A 14,230-nucleotide genomic window follows, 5' to 3' on the forward strand; every position below is an offset into this window, starting at 1 on the left:
GGTCGGCCTCGGCCCAAGCGCCGTCACCCCCGCAGCCACCCACGAGCCGCAGCAGGGTCTGGGGACCCCGGAACCTCGTCCAGCCGCCCAGGCAGGGCGGCTGCTCCTGGGGCTCCCACACCAACGGACTCGCCCCCGTTGGGGACCACCAGCCCCGGCTGCCGGCCCACCCTCGCACCCGCGGGACCCAGTGGCGCTTTCAGGGCTGAAGGGGTTTTCCCGCTCTCCCCCCGCGGCTCCAGCCCTGCGCCCCTCCTGGGGACCCCACCGCGCCCCAGGCCCGGCCCTGAGCCCCTTCCCCTCGGCCCTAGGGTACCCCCGAGGCCGCCCCCGGCTGGGAGGGGTGTGTGGGTCCCCCCGCGGGACCGGCCACCCCCAGCCCCAGGGGCGCCCCAAGGGCGGGCGCTGCCCGGGGGGCCCCGCCGCCCCCCCCCGGACCCCTCTTACCTCCGTTGTTCCGCTGCTCCGGTAGCCCCGGCCCGGCCCCAGCGTCTGCTGAGGCCGCATCGCCGCCCCGCCCCGGCCCGCCCCGCGGGGCGGAGGGACGGGCCCGGCCCAGCCGCGGGGGCCGCCCCGTCCGCAGGCCCCCCTGCTGCAGGCCCCCACGACCCTCAGGCAGCTCCTGTGACAATACTCTTTATTTGATTAAAGACCGGGTATCTGTGTACACTGGAATGTGCTCTAGTCCCTAGGCCAGTCTTACAGGGTTACAAAAGGGGGGGGGGATCTCCACTCGCTTTAAATATTGCCCTCCAGCGAATCTCAGGAAAAAAAAAAAAAAAAAGCCCCTTGGGTGCTCGAACTAACCTGGACTCCATTTTAAAATCCTACCGAGGGGCCGGGATGCGTCGCCTGCCTCGCGGGGGACGGGGGCGAGGGGCGATGCCTCGCGCTGACGCTGACGGAGGAGAGACCGTGAACTTCTCTGGCAGAGGATCCCGGGGGGAGTGTGCGGGACCTGCGGCTGCTCGCCAGGCTGGGCTGGCGGCCGGGTGAGCCGTTAGCCAAGGCCTCGCGCCGGGGGTGAGATGGAGGGGAGCACGGGTCTGTGAGATGAGGCAAAGAACGCCGGTGAGGCAGCGGGAGGAAGGAGGGCTCGGGGCAGCAGATACCCGCTGGGGCACTGCTGGCGCTCGTGTCAGTGCCCGTGTTTTCTGGAAACGGGCGTTTCCTTCTCCAACAGCGAGCGCTGAGAAGGAATGAGACGCTGGGATGGGTCCCGAGGCATGGGCCCGGTCACCCGGTCCCCACAGCGGCTCGCACCGTGGCCGGCAAAGCCTTCCACCTCCCACGACACTGACAGGGCCCCAGGAAGGACACGCAGCTGGTCCTAACCTCATTGAACCGCCCCCAGAGCCTGGCCCAAGAGCAGCCGCAGCAGGCAGTGAGCCCACGCTCCCTTCCGGACCCTCTCCCTGCTGCGGGAGCTGCAGCCTGTGCCCCCTTGGAGCCCGCGGCGAGCCGCAGAGGCGAGCCCCGGCGTCGGGCCAGCACTGGCTGTGGGGCCGGAGCCAGCAGGAACCGCGCGGGGCAGAAGGACCGAAGCCCCAAGTCCCTCCGCTCCCTCCCCGGCCCACGGCCCCCCACAACCTCCCCACCTGGGGCATGAGGCCGACCGGCTCCGCTTCTCCCGGGCGGAGGGAGCCAGGTGGCCCCGCACGCATTATCTCAACGCCCGCTTTCACCAACAGAGAGGAGAGCTGATGGCCGAGAACTTAAAACGGCAGCACCAAGAAGGGAACAGCGCGTGACGCTTCAGGAAGGAAGAGAATGGTGTCTGGTGGGCTCCGGGACTGAGCTCCGGTCGTCTTCAGGGCAGGAGGGGAGATGTCAGAGCCAGGGTCTCTGCAGAGATCTTGCCTTTCTGCCGGCCGGTAAAAATCTGCCAAAGAAATTTGTAGCCTTTCCCCCCATGAGCACGTCAATTCTCTGCCAAAAATGTCTGTGACCCAGGAACGCTGCGGATGGCAGACAGAGCCACGCGTCTCAGCAGAACGGGGGCTGCGGCGTTCCCAACATTCAGAATAGACTTCGGCCTCTTTTTTTTTTTTTTTTTTTTAAATTTAAAAATCTCTTCTTTTGCGATTCCCCGCGGTTGGCATTACAGGATTTCGTACTTGTCCACCAGGAAGGTGGTTTCAGTGGAAAACCTTACAGGGCTGTTCCCGTCTACCTGGGTCACTTTGGTAACCTGCGGAGACAACAGGCAGAGTCAGCTCAGCCCCCAACGCCGCCGCCCACCCCAGCTCAGCGCCGCTCCCTCCTGATGTGGGCTGCCACGGGGACAGGAGCAGCCCAGAGCTTTCAAACCCCACGTCAGCCTCAAAAGAACCGTCTTTGTTCCCAGGAAACCTGAAAACGGGGGAATGGTTTTCCGGGGTGCCTCCGCTGAAAGCGGCTGGCGAGGAGTTAAGTGGCTGTCGCCAGCTGCAGTTCAGTGGACAGACAGACAGTCACACACAAGAGGCGTTTTGGCTCGGCAGGCTGATGGGCTCGAGCAAAGTCTGAGGGGGGATCAGCAATTACTCAGAGGCACGAAGGCACAACGGAAACCACAGCTGAATCCAGCTCACACGGGGGCAACTTAAGGCGGATGCTAAGCGGGACAGCAGAGCCCACAGGCCACGGCTCGGCCAATTGTGGCCAGACTGAGGCAGCCGGGAAGAGGTGAGAGTGACACGACGCCTGCAGAGCCCCAGCGGCGACCGTACCTGTATGTTGCAATAGTTCTTTTTGGAGACGAAGGAGACTTGCACAGGGAAAAAGTCGCTGGGCTGCCCAGCTATGCTGAACTCCAGGCTGCCACTCTTGTTTTTGGCATCGATCACTGGCAGGCACCACTCAAGGAGATTTCTCCGGCTGTCGTGGCGATACTCACCATCGATCTCCCCAATCACGGGGGCACCAACGCCAGACCTAGAGCAATGAGAACTCAGAGTAGCTGAGCCGCACAGAGCCAAGAACACGCTGGCGGAGCCTGACGGCTCAGCCAGACCCGCAGCCCAGAGAGGGGGAGGAACCGACGGGATCCTTCATGGGGCAAAGGGGCCTTACTTACGGCAAGGGGATGGTGATGATCACGTCGTTCAGCTCTAGGCTCTCCTCTTGCAACTCGTATTCGATGTTCACATCACAACTGTTCCCGCTTTCTGACGGCCAGCAGTTAACTGAGGGCACAGAAACAGCACGCTGAACCGCGCAGGCCCTTCCAAAAGCGCGGCAAAGTCATCCCCGCGAAATTCTGACTTTAAGAAAAGCTTCTGGTTTTCTCCAAGAGGGTTACGGAAAACACACACTGCTGAGAGCAGGTACTATCCAACGGAAGATGCACAGCATCATCTCCCAAGGTGCCACGCTCCACGGGCAGCCCGCGATGGACCGCGGCCTCTCCCGCCCGGCGCAGGCTCGCACTCACTCGTCAGTGGAATGAAGGACTCTTCTGTGGTCTGCAACCTCCACTTCAGCACGCCCACGTCGCTGTTAATAGGGAATGACTTCTCTGGGTTCTTCAAACCGATCTGCGATTCTGCAGTGAAGAGCTTCTTGTCCACGTTTGGGTGAGTCTGAAAGGGGAACACAGGCCCATGCTATAAGTCTAAGCCTAAGGAGAGAACCAGATGTAGGTAACGCAGGCTTGGCTAAGACAGGCCCACGTGCCCCACAGTATTTCCCTTGCCAAAGTACACTTCAGGTTTGCTCTGTGCTCAGAAGCCCAGCTGGAGCACGTCTGCCTATCAACCTGGGATTCCTTCCGGAAGATGCTGGTTTGCTACAAGGAATCCACACCACCACCGCCCCGCTGTGCCCGAGACTCCAGCAAGGCCTGTCCTGGGCTGGCACCTACACAATGACTTGACCAGCTCCTAAGAATCTCAAAGGCCATCCTGACGAGCCACAATAGACACTTCTCTTGAAGAAAAAACAACCTAATGCTGCTGGAAGAACACCCTGAAACCACAAAAATACTACTTCCCTTAGCGGCCCTTAATGCATATACGTCAGCAGCCAGCCTCAATTTAAACATTCTCTCCTCAGAACACCAAAAGTAAGCAGGTTTTTAAAAGCAGAGGACTTTTGCATGTCAGCACTGGGTTTGATCTCATCTTCCACCTGAAGCAGCCCATGCGGGAGCATCGTTAGGAACTCGCTCCTGAGACACACTGGTAAGGAACCTACTACTGCAGCAGCAGACCTGCAGCCAGCTACGTACAGACAAGCTCTTGGCGAGGAGGAGGAGCAGCGAGCAAAAGTCTGTCAAAGCAGCGTGATCTCCCGGGGATCAGTAAGGTCACAGGAACCGAGAGGGAGAAAGGGGAGGACATATCTCCTCAGAATCTTCTGAGCTGCTATCGCTGCCCAGCTCCAGCAATCCCCTCAGATACAGCAGCAACAGGACACAAGCAACCCCAAAGAGAAACGGCTTTCAAGACAACAAATTAATTCCTGACTGGCACGGTAAGTTCCCCCGACACTCCCACCCCACAGCTAAAGCTCGCAGCACATAAAGAAGCGCCGAGCGCCGTAGCAGGCTGCCGCAAAGTCCAGGTGAGTCTGTCGGCACGCCAACGCGCGTTCCTGGACAGATAAGGCTGCGAGGGCAGGAAGGCGAGGGCATGAGCCCGCACTTCTCAAGTGAACTTCAACCCTCAGAGCAGGAGCCGGCCCTGGTTTGCGCTGCGGTCACGTCTGTGGTGACTACTCCCATTTCCACGGAGTTTGCTGAGACGGCTCAGACAAGAACACAGGACAGTAACACTCTCGAGATATTTCTGATACTTTGCCCCCAAGAGCAGCAAAAGCGCGTTCGACAGCACCAAACAGGCTTTACCTGTAGCTGCACCCCCCTCTTGTCTTCATTTTCTACGTGCAGGCGAATCCGTGCAAACTTTTCATCGGAAATGTGCAGCATGATCATCCCGTGCAGCTCCATGTTCTGCAACCCTCCATCACGGCCACAGGTCAGGGAAATTTTCTCCTCTATTTTCATGTGCACGCTAGACAAGACAGAAAAAAGCAGGTATCTCATGTCCTACGCTTGGCATCGAACAGGCGAGACGAGAGATCCGCGCTGGGCATGGACAGGCTACATGTACCACACAGGCGCTCCCCAGAGCGGGAGCGCCCAAAGGGAGCAGCAGGGACGATGTGGCGGGTGCCAACGCTGCTCCAAGGGGTTCACCTGGGGACAGGCGGCTCCACAGAGATGAGCCTGCCACGGGTGGAAGCCCAGAGAAACGGCAGCGATACAGCGCCTCGACACGCTGTTCACCCCGCAGAGCGGCGCGGCTCACGGCACTACAAGGTTCTCAGTTGCTATGTGTAAACTGAACCATGAACGTCTCCACCCTGAGCTGCAATAAGGCAAGAACTCTGTGTCTGGGAAACACAAAAAGCAGCAGCTACTTGAAGGGAAAAAGGCACAGGAGAACTCCCAACCTCAGCTAAACGACGGATGTACGCCCCATTTTGGTTGAGGGGATTCCTAATCAAACTAGCTATCTGCTTTTTTGTTGCCATGCTTTCCCAGATTTTGCCCACCATCTTTTAAAATGAACAGGCCAAGTGAGCACACGCGACCTGAACGGCAGGAAAAATCCTGTTGTGAACACAAGGAAGGAAGTTAGCTCACGAAGCAACACGTGCACTGCAGAGCGTGGTACCAGGAGACTTTCAGACCAGGGTGGTACCTACCTCTCCATGTTAACGGGAGGAGCAAGAACTTTGGCCGCTTCCGTAGAGCGCTTCCCTACGGAAGTCATGATGTTTTCTCCTTCTGATTTCAGCTTGTCCACAAAGTTGTCCACCTCCTTCCCCTTAGCGCCAAGTTTCAAGGCTTTACTGGGACCTGAAGGCCTAAACAAAAGGTGCAAGGATCTCCAAGTCAGCTCGTGACAACAGATTCCTCCTTCCTCAGTTATCTTCAAGTGTTGGAACTTGACTACCCCAGCAATACAGCGTCCGCCTCTGCAGCCTTTTTTTGGGGGAGAACACGCGTGAAACTGATGACCTTACATGTAGGGTGCTAAGTTATAATTTATGTTCTGGGTATCACCAGTAGCCTGGACCTCTTTTTCTCACACAAAATGAGAATCCCGTTGCTCGAAGACTCCAGAGAGACCAGGGGATGCTATTGTGCTACCCAGCACAAACGCTCCTCTGGAATAAGTGAGGGGGCCTCAAGAATATGCCACATCTACCAGCCTCCAAGCAGCCACATTAAAGGGCAGGAGGCCAATGCGGGGAGCCTGGCAAAGCCAAGGGGAGGCTTTACGGAGGCACGACCACCTCTGCCTGCACAGTAACCGAGTGGGAGGGTGGCACAGACAAACGGCCTGCGTGAGAGCGCCTTGATCTGGGCGTGCGGTCGCAGCCACAGCTGGCTCCGAGGAACCCGTGCTCCCTGCTGTACCTACCTGGCAGGCGCCGGTGCCACTTTGGGCTTCTCCGTTTCGATGATGGTCTCCGTGATCATCGCCGCCGTTGTGCCCCCAGACACGGCCGAGCTACCAAAGCCACCGAAACCAGGCGCCTTTTTGCCCTGTCTCTCCGCGTCCCTCCGGGCCTGCTGCAATTCCTTCGCTTTACGGCGCATCTCAGCTTTCGCTTCGCGTTCCTGAGTCTGAAGCAAAAGGCAAAAGGCTGATCAAGTTTTGCAATCTCAATCTGACTCTGCACAGGAACTAAGGGCATGTGAAGAAAACGGAAAGAAAAGATGGGCATTTAGTTTACAGAAAAACAAAGTAATTTTGTGACCCCTATCAAAACGGAGTAACGCCTTTGTATAAGAAAAGCGGCGTTTCCCGGACGGGGTAGCTCGCACCACGCTCGCCCTTATCCCCGCTCACCTCTCGGACGGCTCGGAACACCTTTTCTTCATGTGAGTCCATCTCGGTGAAGGTCCGAATCTGTGCCAGATTTACATTCTCACGGTAGCCCAGGGCAACAATTTCATCAAAGGCAAAAATGAGGTCAAAGCAGTGTTCAGAGATCTCATTTTCCTCCAGAGCTCGACAATATTCAGGGATCTAGTTGGGGGAAAACATTTTAAGGGAGCATCCGTAGACAGTCCCGTGTAAACACCTCCTCTGTACTATCCCCAGACTCCACGGCTGCGACAGACCCTCTGCCAGACCAGCGCACCACTAAGCTGCTCTTCACAACTTTACATCATTATCCACTTGTTGATAAACAACCAGATGAAGTTTTGACATTATTAGTTTTTCCACACCAAAATACTTATACAGCCTCTTAGCTTTATTGTCATGCTGACTCAGAGGAACCTAAATGCAGACTGGGGCCAGTGAATTTCTCGAAGATCCTTTGGTTGCACGAAGACGACAGTTGCGCAAACTTGCTACTTGGAAACGCACGTAAAGCAGCGCTGTACTTCTAACAATTACACGCTGTAACATCATGTTATTTTTAGAAGGGACACGGGTGTCACCTTAAGAATACAGAGAATATTTAACGCTAGATTTACGATCCTCCCTTTGATCTCACCAGCTGAACCGCAAGTGAGGATTTTTTTAACACATACTTCAGAAATACCACCCAAAAAGCTGACTTCCAGGTCAGGAAGAGGGTCTGGAAAATCAAGCTGCCAGGCGGAGGCAGACAGCGCTTCAGGACCCGCTCACCGACAGGTTCCCTCACAGCAGCCCTGTTTGAGGCCACGCGCGCGCGAACTCTGCGCCAAGTGACAGACCCTTACCACTCTTGAGAAGAGTCGGAGTGTTTCTAGGTCCTCCAGGATGTTGCTGTTCTTGGTGGTGATCAGCACCATGTAGAGCTTCTCCATCGGCTGATAGACGTACCGCACGCTCTCCGTTTCCACGAAGGTGTGCTGCTTCCCTGTGTTCATCAGCTTCGGGAAAGCCGCCAGCAGCCCCTCGATGCGGGTCCGAGTCATCTCCACGAACTGCCGGGAGACGATGGCCTTCCCCGCCTTTGTGCAGACGGCTGCTGCCAACAGCACCTGCGGAGAGGCGAGCGTTGGTTAGCCAGGCCTCCCGCACCGCGCAGCCGCGGCGAGCCTGCAGGAAGGATTTCTTCCAACTACGTTTCACCTCCACGTGCACCGTGCGGTCAGCTGATCTTCCTCAAACAGGATTTTAAGTCTTTTTCTGTGACCTGCACCAGGAACTGAACTATGCTAAGGGCAGAGCCACCTCTGGTTGTCTGTCTCTCCAGCCCGCTCTCCATTCCCGTGTCAGCTGAACGAGAGCTCGCCCTGCTCCCGTCAGGCAGACGCAGCGATTCAGCCCGTTCCTACACACACAAACATGTTACAACACCCCCTGCTCCCCAACGTTTTAGGGGAGGCTCCAAGTTATTGAGTTTTCTGTCAGTCTGGCCCCAGCTTACAACTACATACAGGAACGCTGTAAAACGTGACATTTCTTCCCAATGCCACATTTACAGTAAAGCCAGGTTAATAAAATATTGGCATCTATATTAATCACAGCCCATGGACGACTCTCCTGGGCATTTCAGCGATGTTATCACACCAACAATAAAAAGATAGTACGGCAACTGCCAGCCTACATTTTCTGATTCTCTCAGACTACCAACACTTCCTCCTCGCATTTCTCTCTCATAAACCAGCTTCTTAATTAACTTTCCCAGGATAAGGCTGTTTCTGCACTTCAGATCTTTTAAATCCCCAACCGCTGGTATTAACCAGACACTCTCAAACAGGACGGATTGCAAGTCCCACCTCAGCCCCAGGCTGACAGTGCTCTCTGCGCGGCCCTGGCAGGAGTGCCAGGCTCCTGGGGGCTGCCCCGCAGCTTGACAACTCGGGGACAAACACACCTTAAGTACTTACAGGTCAGAAATAAGCTCCCTCCCCGCAAACACTCCCCAGAAGTCCTCAGACCACGGTGCGAGGGAACCGGCGAGCACCCAGGATCCCGGCTGCGCCCTGAGCGCACGGCTCGGCTCCACCGGAGCACCGGGTCAGCTCTGCGGACCGAGCCCGCCGTCGGCGGCGCCGGGGGTGGGCAGCGCGGAGCAGGCTGGCTCCGAGAGATAAAGATCTCACGACGTTACCCTCGGCACCGACACGGGAGCAGCGGCCCATCCCCTGCGCGGGGCTGCGCCCAGCCCTGGAGGGGCCGCTCCGAACACCCCAGATGACCTTTAAAACCAGCGTAACGCCGCGCGCCGACGGCTGCGGCCCCCGCTCCGCGGCTGAAGAGGCTCCGCGGCTCTGCCTGCGCCGCTCCGCCGCTGCGCGCGTCCTGCTCGCCCCGGGCGCGGGCAGGGACGGGCCGCCCGCACCCCTGCAGCCCCCCGAGGGCTGTCGGCGCCAACCCCGGCTCCGCGGGCGGCAGAGGAACCCGCCCCAGCGCCCTGCCCTGCCCCGCCGGGCCGGAGGGGTGCCAAGCGCCGGCCTGCGCCCGGGCCTGGGCGAGCGGCGGGCCTAGGGGCCGGGGCCGCCGCCGGAGCTCCCCCGGGCCCCGCTCGGCCCCGCCGCGGCGGGCGGCAGGCGGGCCCTTACCATGGCGGCGGCGGCGGCGCTGGGCTCGGCGCTCGCTCCCTCCCTCGGCGCTCGCGTCCCCTCGGGCAGCCCCACAAGATGGCGGCGCCGAGCCACGTCCCCAGCCGGAAGCGGCCTCACGCACGGCGCGGGGCGGGGCGGGGCGGGGCGGGGCGGACACTCCGCCCATCCGCCAGGGGGCGCTGCCGCCGCGGCCCGGCCGCTCTACCCGGCCAAGGGCGAGCGAGACGGGCGGGTCGCCATGGCGACGGCGGGGCGGCGGCGGGGCGGCATGGCGGAGCGGCGGGCGCCGGAGGTGAGCGCGGCGCGGGGAGACGGGCCCGGCCGCCGCCTCCGCTTCCTCCTCCTCCTCCTCACCGCGCCCCTCTGCCTAGACCCGCCTGGTCGAGAACCAGCCGTACGACGAGAGCCTGGATCTGCCGGAGGCCGAGGAGGCGGGCGGCGCGGCGGGGAGGCCGGCCGGGGCCCGCTCGCCGCGGGCGGGGGGCGCGGGCCGCCCCCGGGGCTCCCGCCGGCCAGGACTGCCCGGAGCGGGCGACGGCGCGGCCGATCGCAGCAGCGAGGAGGAGGAGGAGGAGGAGGAGAAGGGCGGCGGTAAGGTAAGCGCTGGGCCGGCAGCGGGAGGGGCGGCCCGGGGAGGCGGCCCGGTGAGGCCCGGTCCCTCTCGCCTAGGAGGACGCGGCGGCCCCCTCGGCCCCCGCCCTCAGCGAGGACGACGACGACGACGAGGACTCGGAGGAGGATTCGTCCGAGACCGACTCGGAGGACGACTCGGAGGAGCACGGGGCTGCGGTAGAGGAGTAAGTGGTCATAGCGGCCGGAGGAGCCCGGGCCCGGAGCTGGGCAGGTGCCATACGGGCCCTCTCGGCTCTGCCAGCGCGGTCGCGATCCTGCGAGGGCAAGCGTGGCCGTGGGCCTCGCGACAGGCAGCTCCTGCCTCTTCGAGCCCGGGTGGCCCCAGAAGAAGAGGCTCCGTGGTGTGATGAAGTGCAGCCACCCGGGCAGCTCCTGGGAGAGCCCCCGGGCCCGTGCTGCTGTGCCGAGGGGAGGCACAGCCGGGAACGACCAGAGCTGTCCACCAGCCTCCCGCCCCCCCTCCGGCCCTGGCTGGCAGCGGAGGCCCGAGGAAGAGAAGGAACCTCTCAAACACATTGTTCTTTTGATCGTCCTCCTCCTATTCAGCTGTTTTCAACTCCAAACCCATTACTAAACGCCCCGGTTGCTGTCCTAACGCCTTTCTGCGGAGCGCTCCTCCGCCTCCGGACATCCCCGGTACGAGTCTTTATGATCACAAGAACAGTCCATCACTCAGGTGCCTTTTTTTGGCTGGGAGGCCTCAGGCAGTACAGAGCCTAATAGTGTTTTTCCTGTGCAAGAAGACTTTTTAAGAGAGGACTTACTACCTGATGCTTCAACATCCTTCACGACTGTCTTGCACAGCAGGATCCCATGTCCCGCTCACACAGAACCCACCAGATGTTAATCTTTGCCCACCTTTCTCTTCCTTTCTTTAGTGACTTCAACCTCACAGATTATGACTACCTGCCTGTGTCTTCGGAAATCAAAGAACTCTTTGAGTACATCAAGAGGTGAGCGGAAGTTTTAGCCCGCTCTTGGCTCTCCTTTGGGTCAGTTGTTGTGGCGAGTCTCGCAGGACGGTTTGTAGTCAGTCACCCACGCTGGGGTGTTGTTTTTTCCAGGTACACTCCCAAAACAGTAGAGATCGAGCACAAACTGCAGCCTTTCATTCCCGACTTTATTCCTGCAGTTGGAGACATCGACGCATTCCTAAAGGTACAGCTGCTTCCCGGTTCCCCTGTAGGTCCTGCAGCAGGAGCCAAAACGGCCGCAGCACCGGTGCAAGAGGGGCAGCACTGGGGCCGTGCAGCCCTGGGGGGGCCGGTCTTTCCCCGCGGCTTCGAGAATGTTCTGGAGACCCGGGAAACTGCGCTCAGTGGTTCAGTCCCCTCTCAAACAGCATGTAGGTGATTTGGGGCAAGGGCTGTGTTTTCCCTTGTCCCGCAGCTTGTGCTTTTCAGGTGGCACTGTACCCAGGTGAGCACGCCTACCAATTCCTTCTAGGATCTGGTTTTTAAACTGGAGGGAGGGTCCGTACCACGTAGCCCAACTTCCCCCGTAGCGAAGGGGTCTGTGTCTGCCCGCAGGTGCCCCGTCCTGATGGCAAACCCGATAACCTGGGCCTGCTGGTCCTGGACGAGCCGTCGACCAAGCAGTCGGATCCCACCGTGCTCTCCCTCTGGCTGACGGAGAACTCCAAGCAGCACAACATCACAGTGAGTCGGGGAGAGGGAGGGCGCGTCCCTGCGCGCTGGCTCTGGCAAAAACACCGCGGTTTACTCTTACCTTTGCCTCTGGGACTACGGTGTTGCAGCACCACTGATAACTTGGCTTTAAAAGCAGAAAAACCTAGTCTTTCTCTTTAACCCGTAGCTTTAAACTGCAAAGGCTCTAAGCCTTGCTTCAGGCAGTCTCAGTACACACTTGGTATTTGTTTTCTTCAGGTGAAGCTTTTTTCCTTTGAGTTGTCACTACCTGCTTGGCTCAGCGTTTGGTTTGCCTGCTGCTCTTCTCTCTGCAGAAATCAGTTGTTACAGGGCAACTAGGATGGTTAATCAGGAGCGAACACGGTGTTCACAAAAAAGCCCCAAAACACCAGAGGATGCCTCCAGGTTTATATTTTTGTTTTTAGCAGCAGATAAAAGTGAAGAGTTTGGAGAATGCAGAGAAGAACCCCAAAGCCATCGACAACTGGATCGAAAGTATCAGCGAACTGCACCGCTGCAAACCTCCTGCCACGGTCCATTACAGCCGGTGAGCTGTTCCGCCAGCCCCGCTCCTCGCCCGCTGGTGCAGCGTAGGCTCAGCTCAGCAGAGCCTGGTACCAGAGTCTAGGAGCGCCGAGTGAAACTACCAAAGCGTCTCTGAGGGGGAGAAGACGTGCTGGTCTCCAGGGTAGTCCTGCTGTGCCCATGTGCAGGGCGCTCTGTTTCCCTCTCAGCACTTCTCTTTCCCTTCATAACTTGAAGGAGTTTATCAGCAGCAGCAGCGGAACTTGCTGAGGCTCGCTGGGAGAAATGGAAAGGCCCAGCTTGACCCTCGGCAGACGCACAGCTCACGCTCGGCTGGCTCGGAGAGGGGCTGGCCCCTTCGCAGCAGGAAGCCCTTTTGGTTGTGTCTGATCCTCAGGGTTATGTTTTCTTCCCTGGCAGGCCCATGCCTGACATCGAGGCGCTGATGCAGGAATGGTCACCGGAATTTGAGGAGCTCTTGGGAAAGGTACGTTGTCCGAGCAAGCGGTAGGTAGCTCAGTGCGTGGCCTTAGAAACCGTCTTCCGTGGTTCCCACTCGGTTTTGAGCCTGGCCCCTGCAGTCTGTCCTCGCTTGCCGTCTGTCCCTGGCAGAGGCCGGGGGAGCAGCCCCACGCCCGACCCGGGATGGGCGCATGCCCTCGTTCCACGGCCCTGCCTGCCCCGAGCTGACGGCTGCTCTGTCCCAGGCGGGGCTGCCCACGGCAGAGATGAGCTGCGACCTGCCCGAGTACGTCGACATGGTCTGCGGTAAGCGGGGCTCTGCTGCAGGCACGGGCCTGGCCGCCTTAGGCGCAGGCTCAGCCCCGAGTAGCGAAGCTCCTTCACCGCGGGCCCCTGCAGTCCCAGACACTCAGCGTGGCCCCGCTCTCCCTCGCAGCCATTCTGGACATCCCCGTGTACAAGAGCCGGATCCAGCCTCTGCACGTCCTCTTCTCCCTCTACTCGGAGTTCAAGAACTCGCAGGTACGCAGCTCTGGACAGGCCCCGCTCACCCTGCTGCGCTCCTTAGGCCCGGCTTTGCTGTGCTGGGCTGTCTGTGAAGGGCTGGCAGGGCCTGAAGGACGTTTCCTAAGGTCCTCGTTTCCCGGTACCTCAGTGTTCCCCACGGAGCCTCTAACGTGCCTTGGGGCTGCAATACCGCCTTGCTCAACAGCCCAGCCTAAGCTCAGAAAGCTTTTCCCAGCAAAGCCCGGGCGGCGGCTCAGCCCCCAGCTCGCAGCTCCGCGTCTTTGCCCTAACGCGCTCTTTCCCCTGCAGCACTTCAAGCCGCTGGCTGAGGGGAAGAAGGGCAGGAGCCCGCCCTCCAACACACCTTCCCGAGCGGCGGAGGCGGAAGTCCTGAGCTTCACGTGAAGCTTCCCCGTAAGCCCTCGCCTGCGGGACATCAAGATTTGGCCAGGGCAGCCTGCGAAGGAGCGCGTGGCCCTCGGGCAGCCTCCCAGGGTTTATAGGTGCTGCCGAGCGGCTCCGTGCTCACGGAGCGGGGCTGGACCCACTGCAGCTGCCGCAGGATCTGCCCGATGGCTCGGCTTTTCCCTCATTCCCAAGCAGCGTTAAACCAGCTCTTCCCAAGGACCCGCTCCCTGCGCCGGAGCCGCCGCGGAGCCTCTGCGACAAGCGCCAGAGCGAGCGGGGGTGAATTCCACACTCTGACACTGCCCCGGGGCCAGCCCAGGGTGCTCCAAGCGCTGGTCTGGGGCTGGTGAGTCTCCCCCGCCCCCTGCGATTGAGCCTTTTTTTCGATCCTCACGCCCCTTCACTGCTGCCAAGGAGAAATAACCAGCGTGGCACCACGTGGACGCTCACGTTTGATTTATTGCTGTTGGGAGCACGCTCTGCAGCCCAGAGGCGTGTGTGGCGGAGGTCCCCGTGGCCCCCCCACCCCTCTGCCTCGAAC

The 14,230-nt window shown here is 59.9% G+C and overlaps 2 protein-coding genes across 3 annotated transcripts; one reads left to right on the forward strand and one right to left on the reverse strand.

The window, feature by feature from the left end:
- Positions 1 to 620: 620 nt before the first annotated feature.
- ARCN1 (archain 1) lies at positions 621 to 9,627 on the reverse strand. The gene is made up of 10 exons (XM_074894956.1): positions 9,503 to 9,627; positions 7,712 to 7,975; positions 6,846 to 7,025; positions 6,414 to 6,619; positions 5,692 to 5,853; positions 4,829 to 4,994; positions 3,416 to 3,563; positions 3,059 to 3,167; positions 2,712 to 2,916; positions 621 to 2,191 (listed from the first exon to the last, which is right to left on the reverse strand). The coding sequence occupies exons 1-10, from the start codon at positions 9,503 to 9,505 to the stop codon at positions 2,102 to 2,104; spliced, it is 1,533 nt and encodes a 510-aa protein (XP_074751057.1). The 5' UTR covers positions 9,506 to 9,627; the 3' UTR covers positions 621 to 2,101.
- A 146-nt stretch (positions 9,628 to 9,773) lies between these two features.
- Positions 9,774 to 14,126, forward strand: IFT46 (intraflagellar transport 46). 2 transcript variants are annotated; one of them, XM_074851065.1, is made up of 12 exons: positions 9,774 to 9,797; positions 9,877 to 10,101; positions 10,175 to 10,302; positions 11,017 to 11,091; positions 11,203 to 11,296; positions 11,668 to 11,796; positions 12,213 to 12,334; positions 12,733 to 12,799; positions 13,020 to 13,080; positions 13,211 to 13,296; positions 13,591 to 13,695; positions 13,885 to 14,126. In XM_074851065.1, exons 1-11 carry the CDS (start codon positions 9,774 to 9,776, stop codon positions 13,684 to 13,686), a joined length of 1,107 nt encoding a protein of 368 aa, XP_074707166.1. In that variant the 3' UTR covers positions 13,687 to 13,695; positions 13,885 to 14,126. The 2 variants fall into 2 exon arrangements, with proteins under 2 accessions (XP_074707166.1, XP_074707165.1); XM_074851064.1 differs by having other exon boundaries at positions 13,591 to 14,126.
- Positions 14,127 to 14,230: the final 104 nt, after the last annotated feature.

The sequence above is a fragment of the Strix uralensis genome, chromosome 26 (genome assembly GCF_047716275.1).
Source record: "Strix uralensis isolate ZFMK-TIS-50842 chromosome 26, bStrUra1, whole genome shotgun sequence".
In the NCBI taxonomy this organism is placed as follows: domain Eukaryota; kingdom Metazoa; phylum Chordata; class Aves; order Strigiformes; family Strigidae; genus Strix; species Strix uralensis.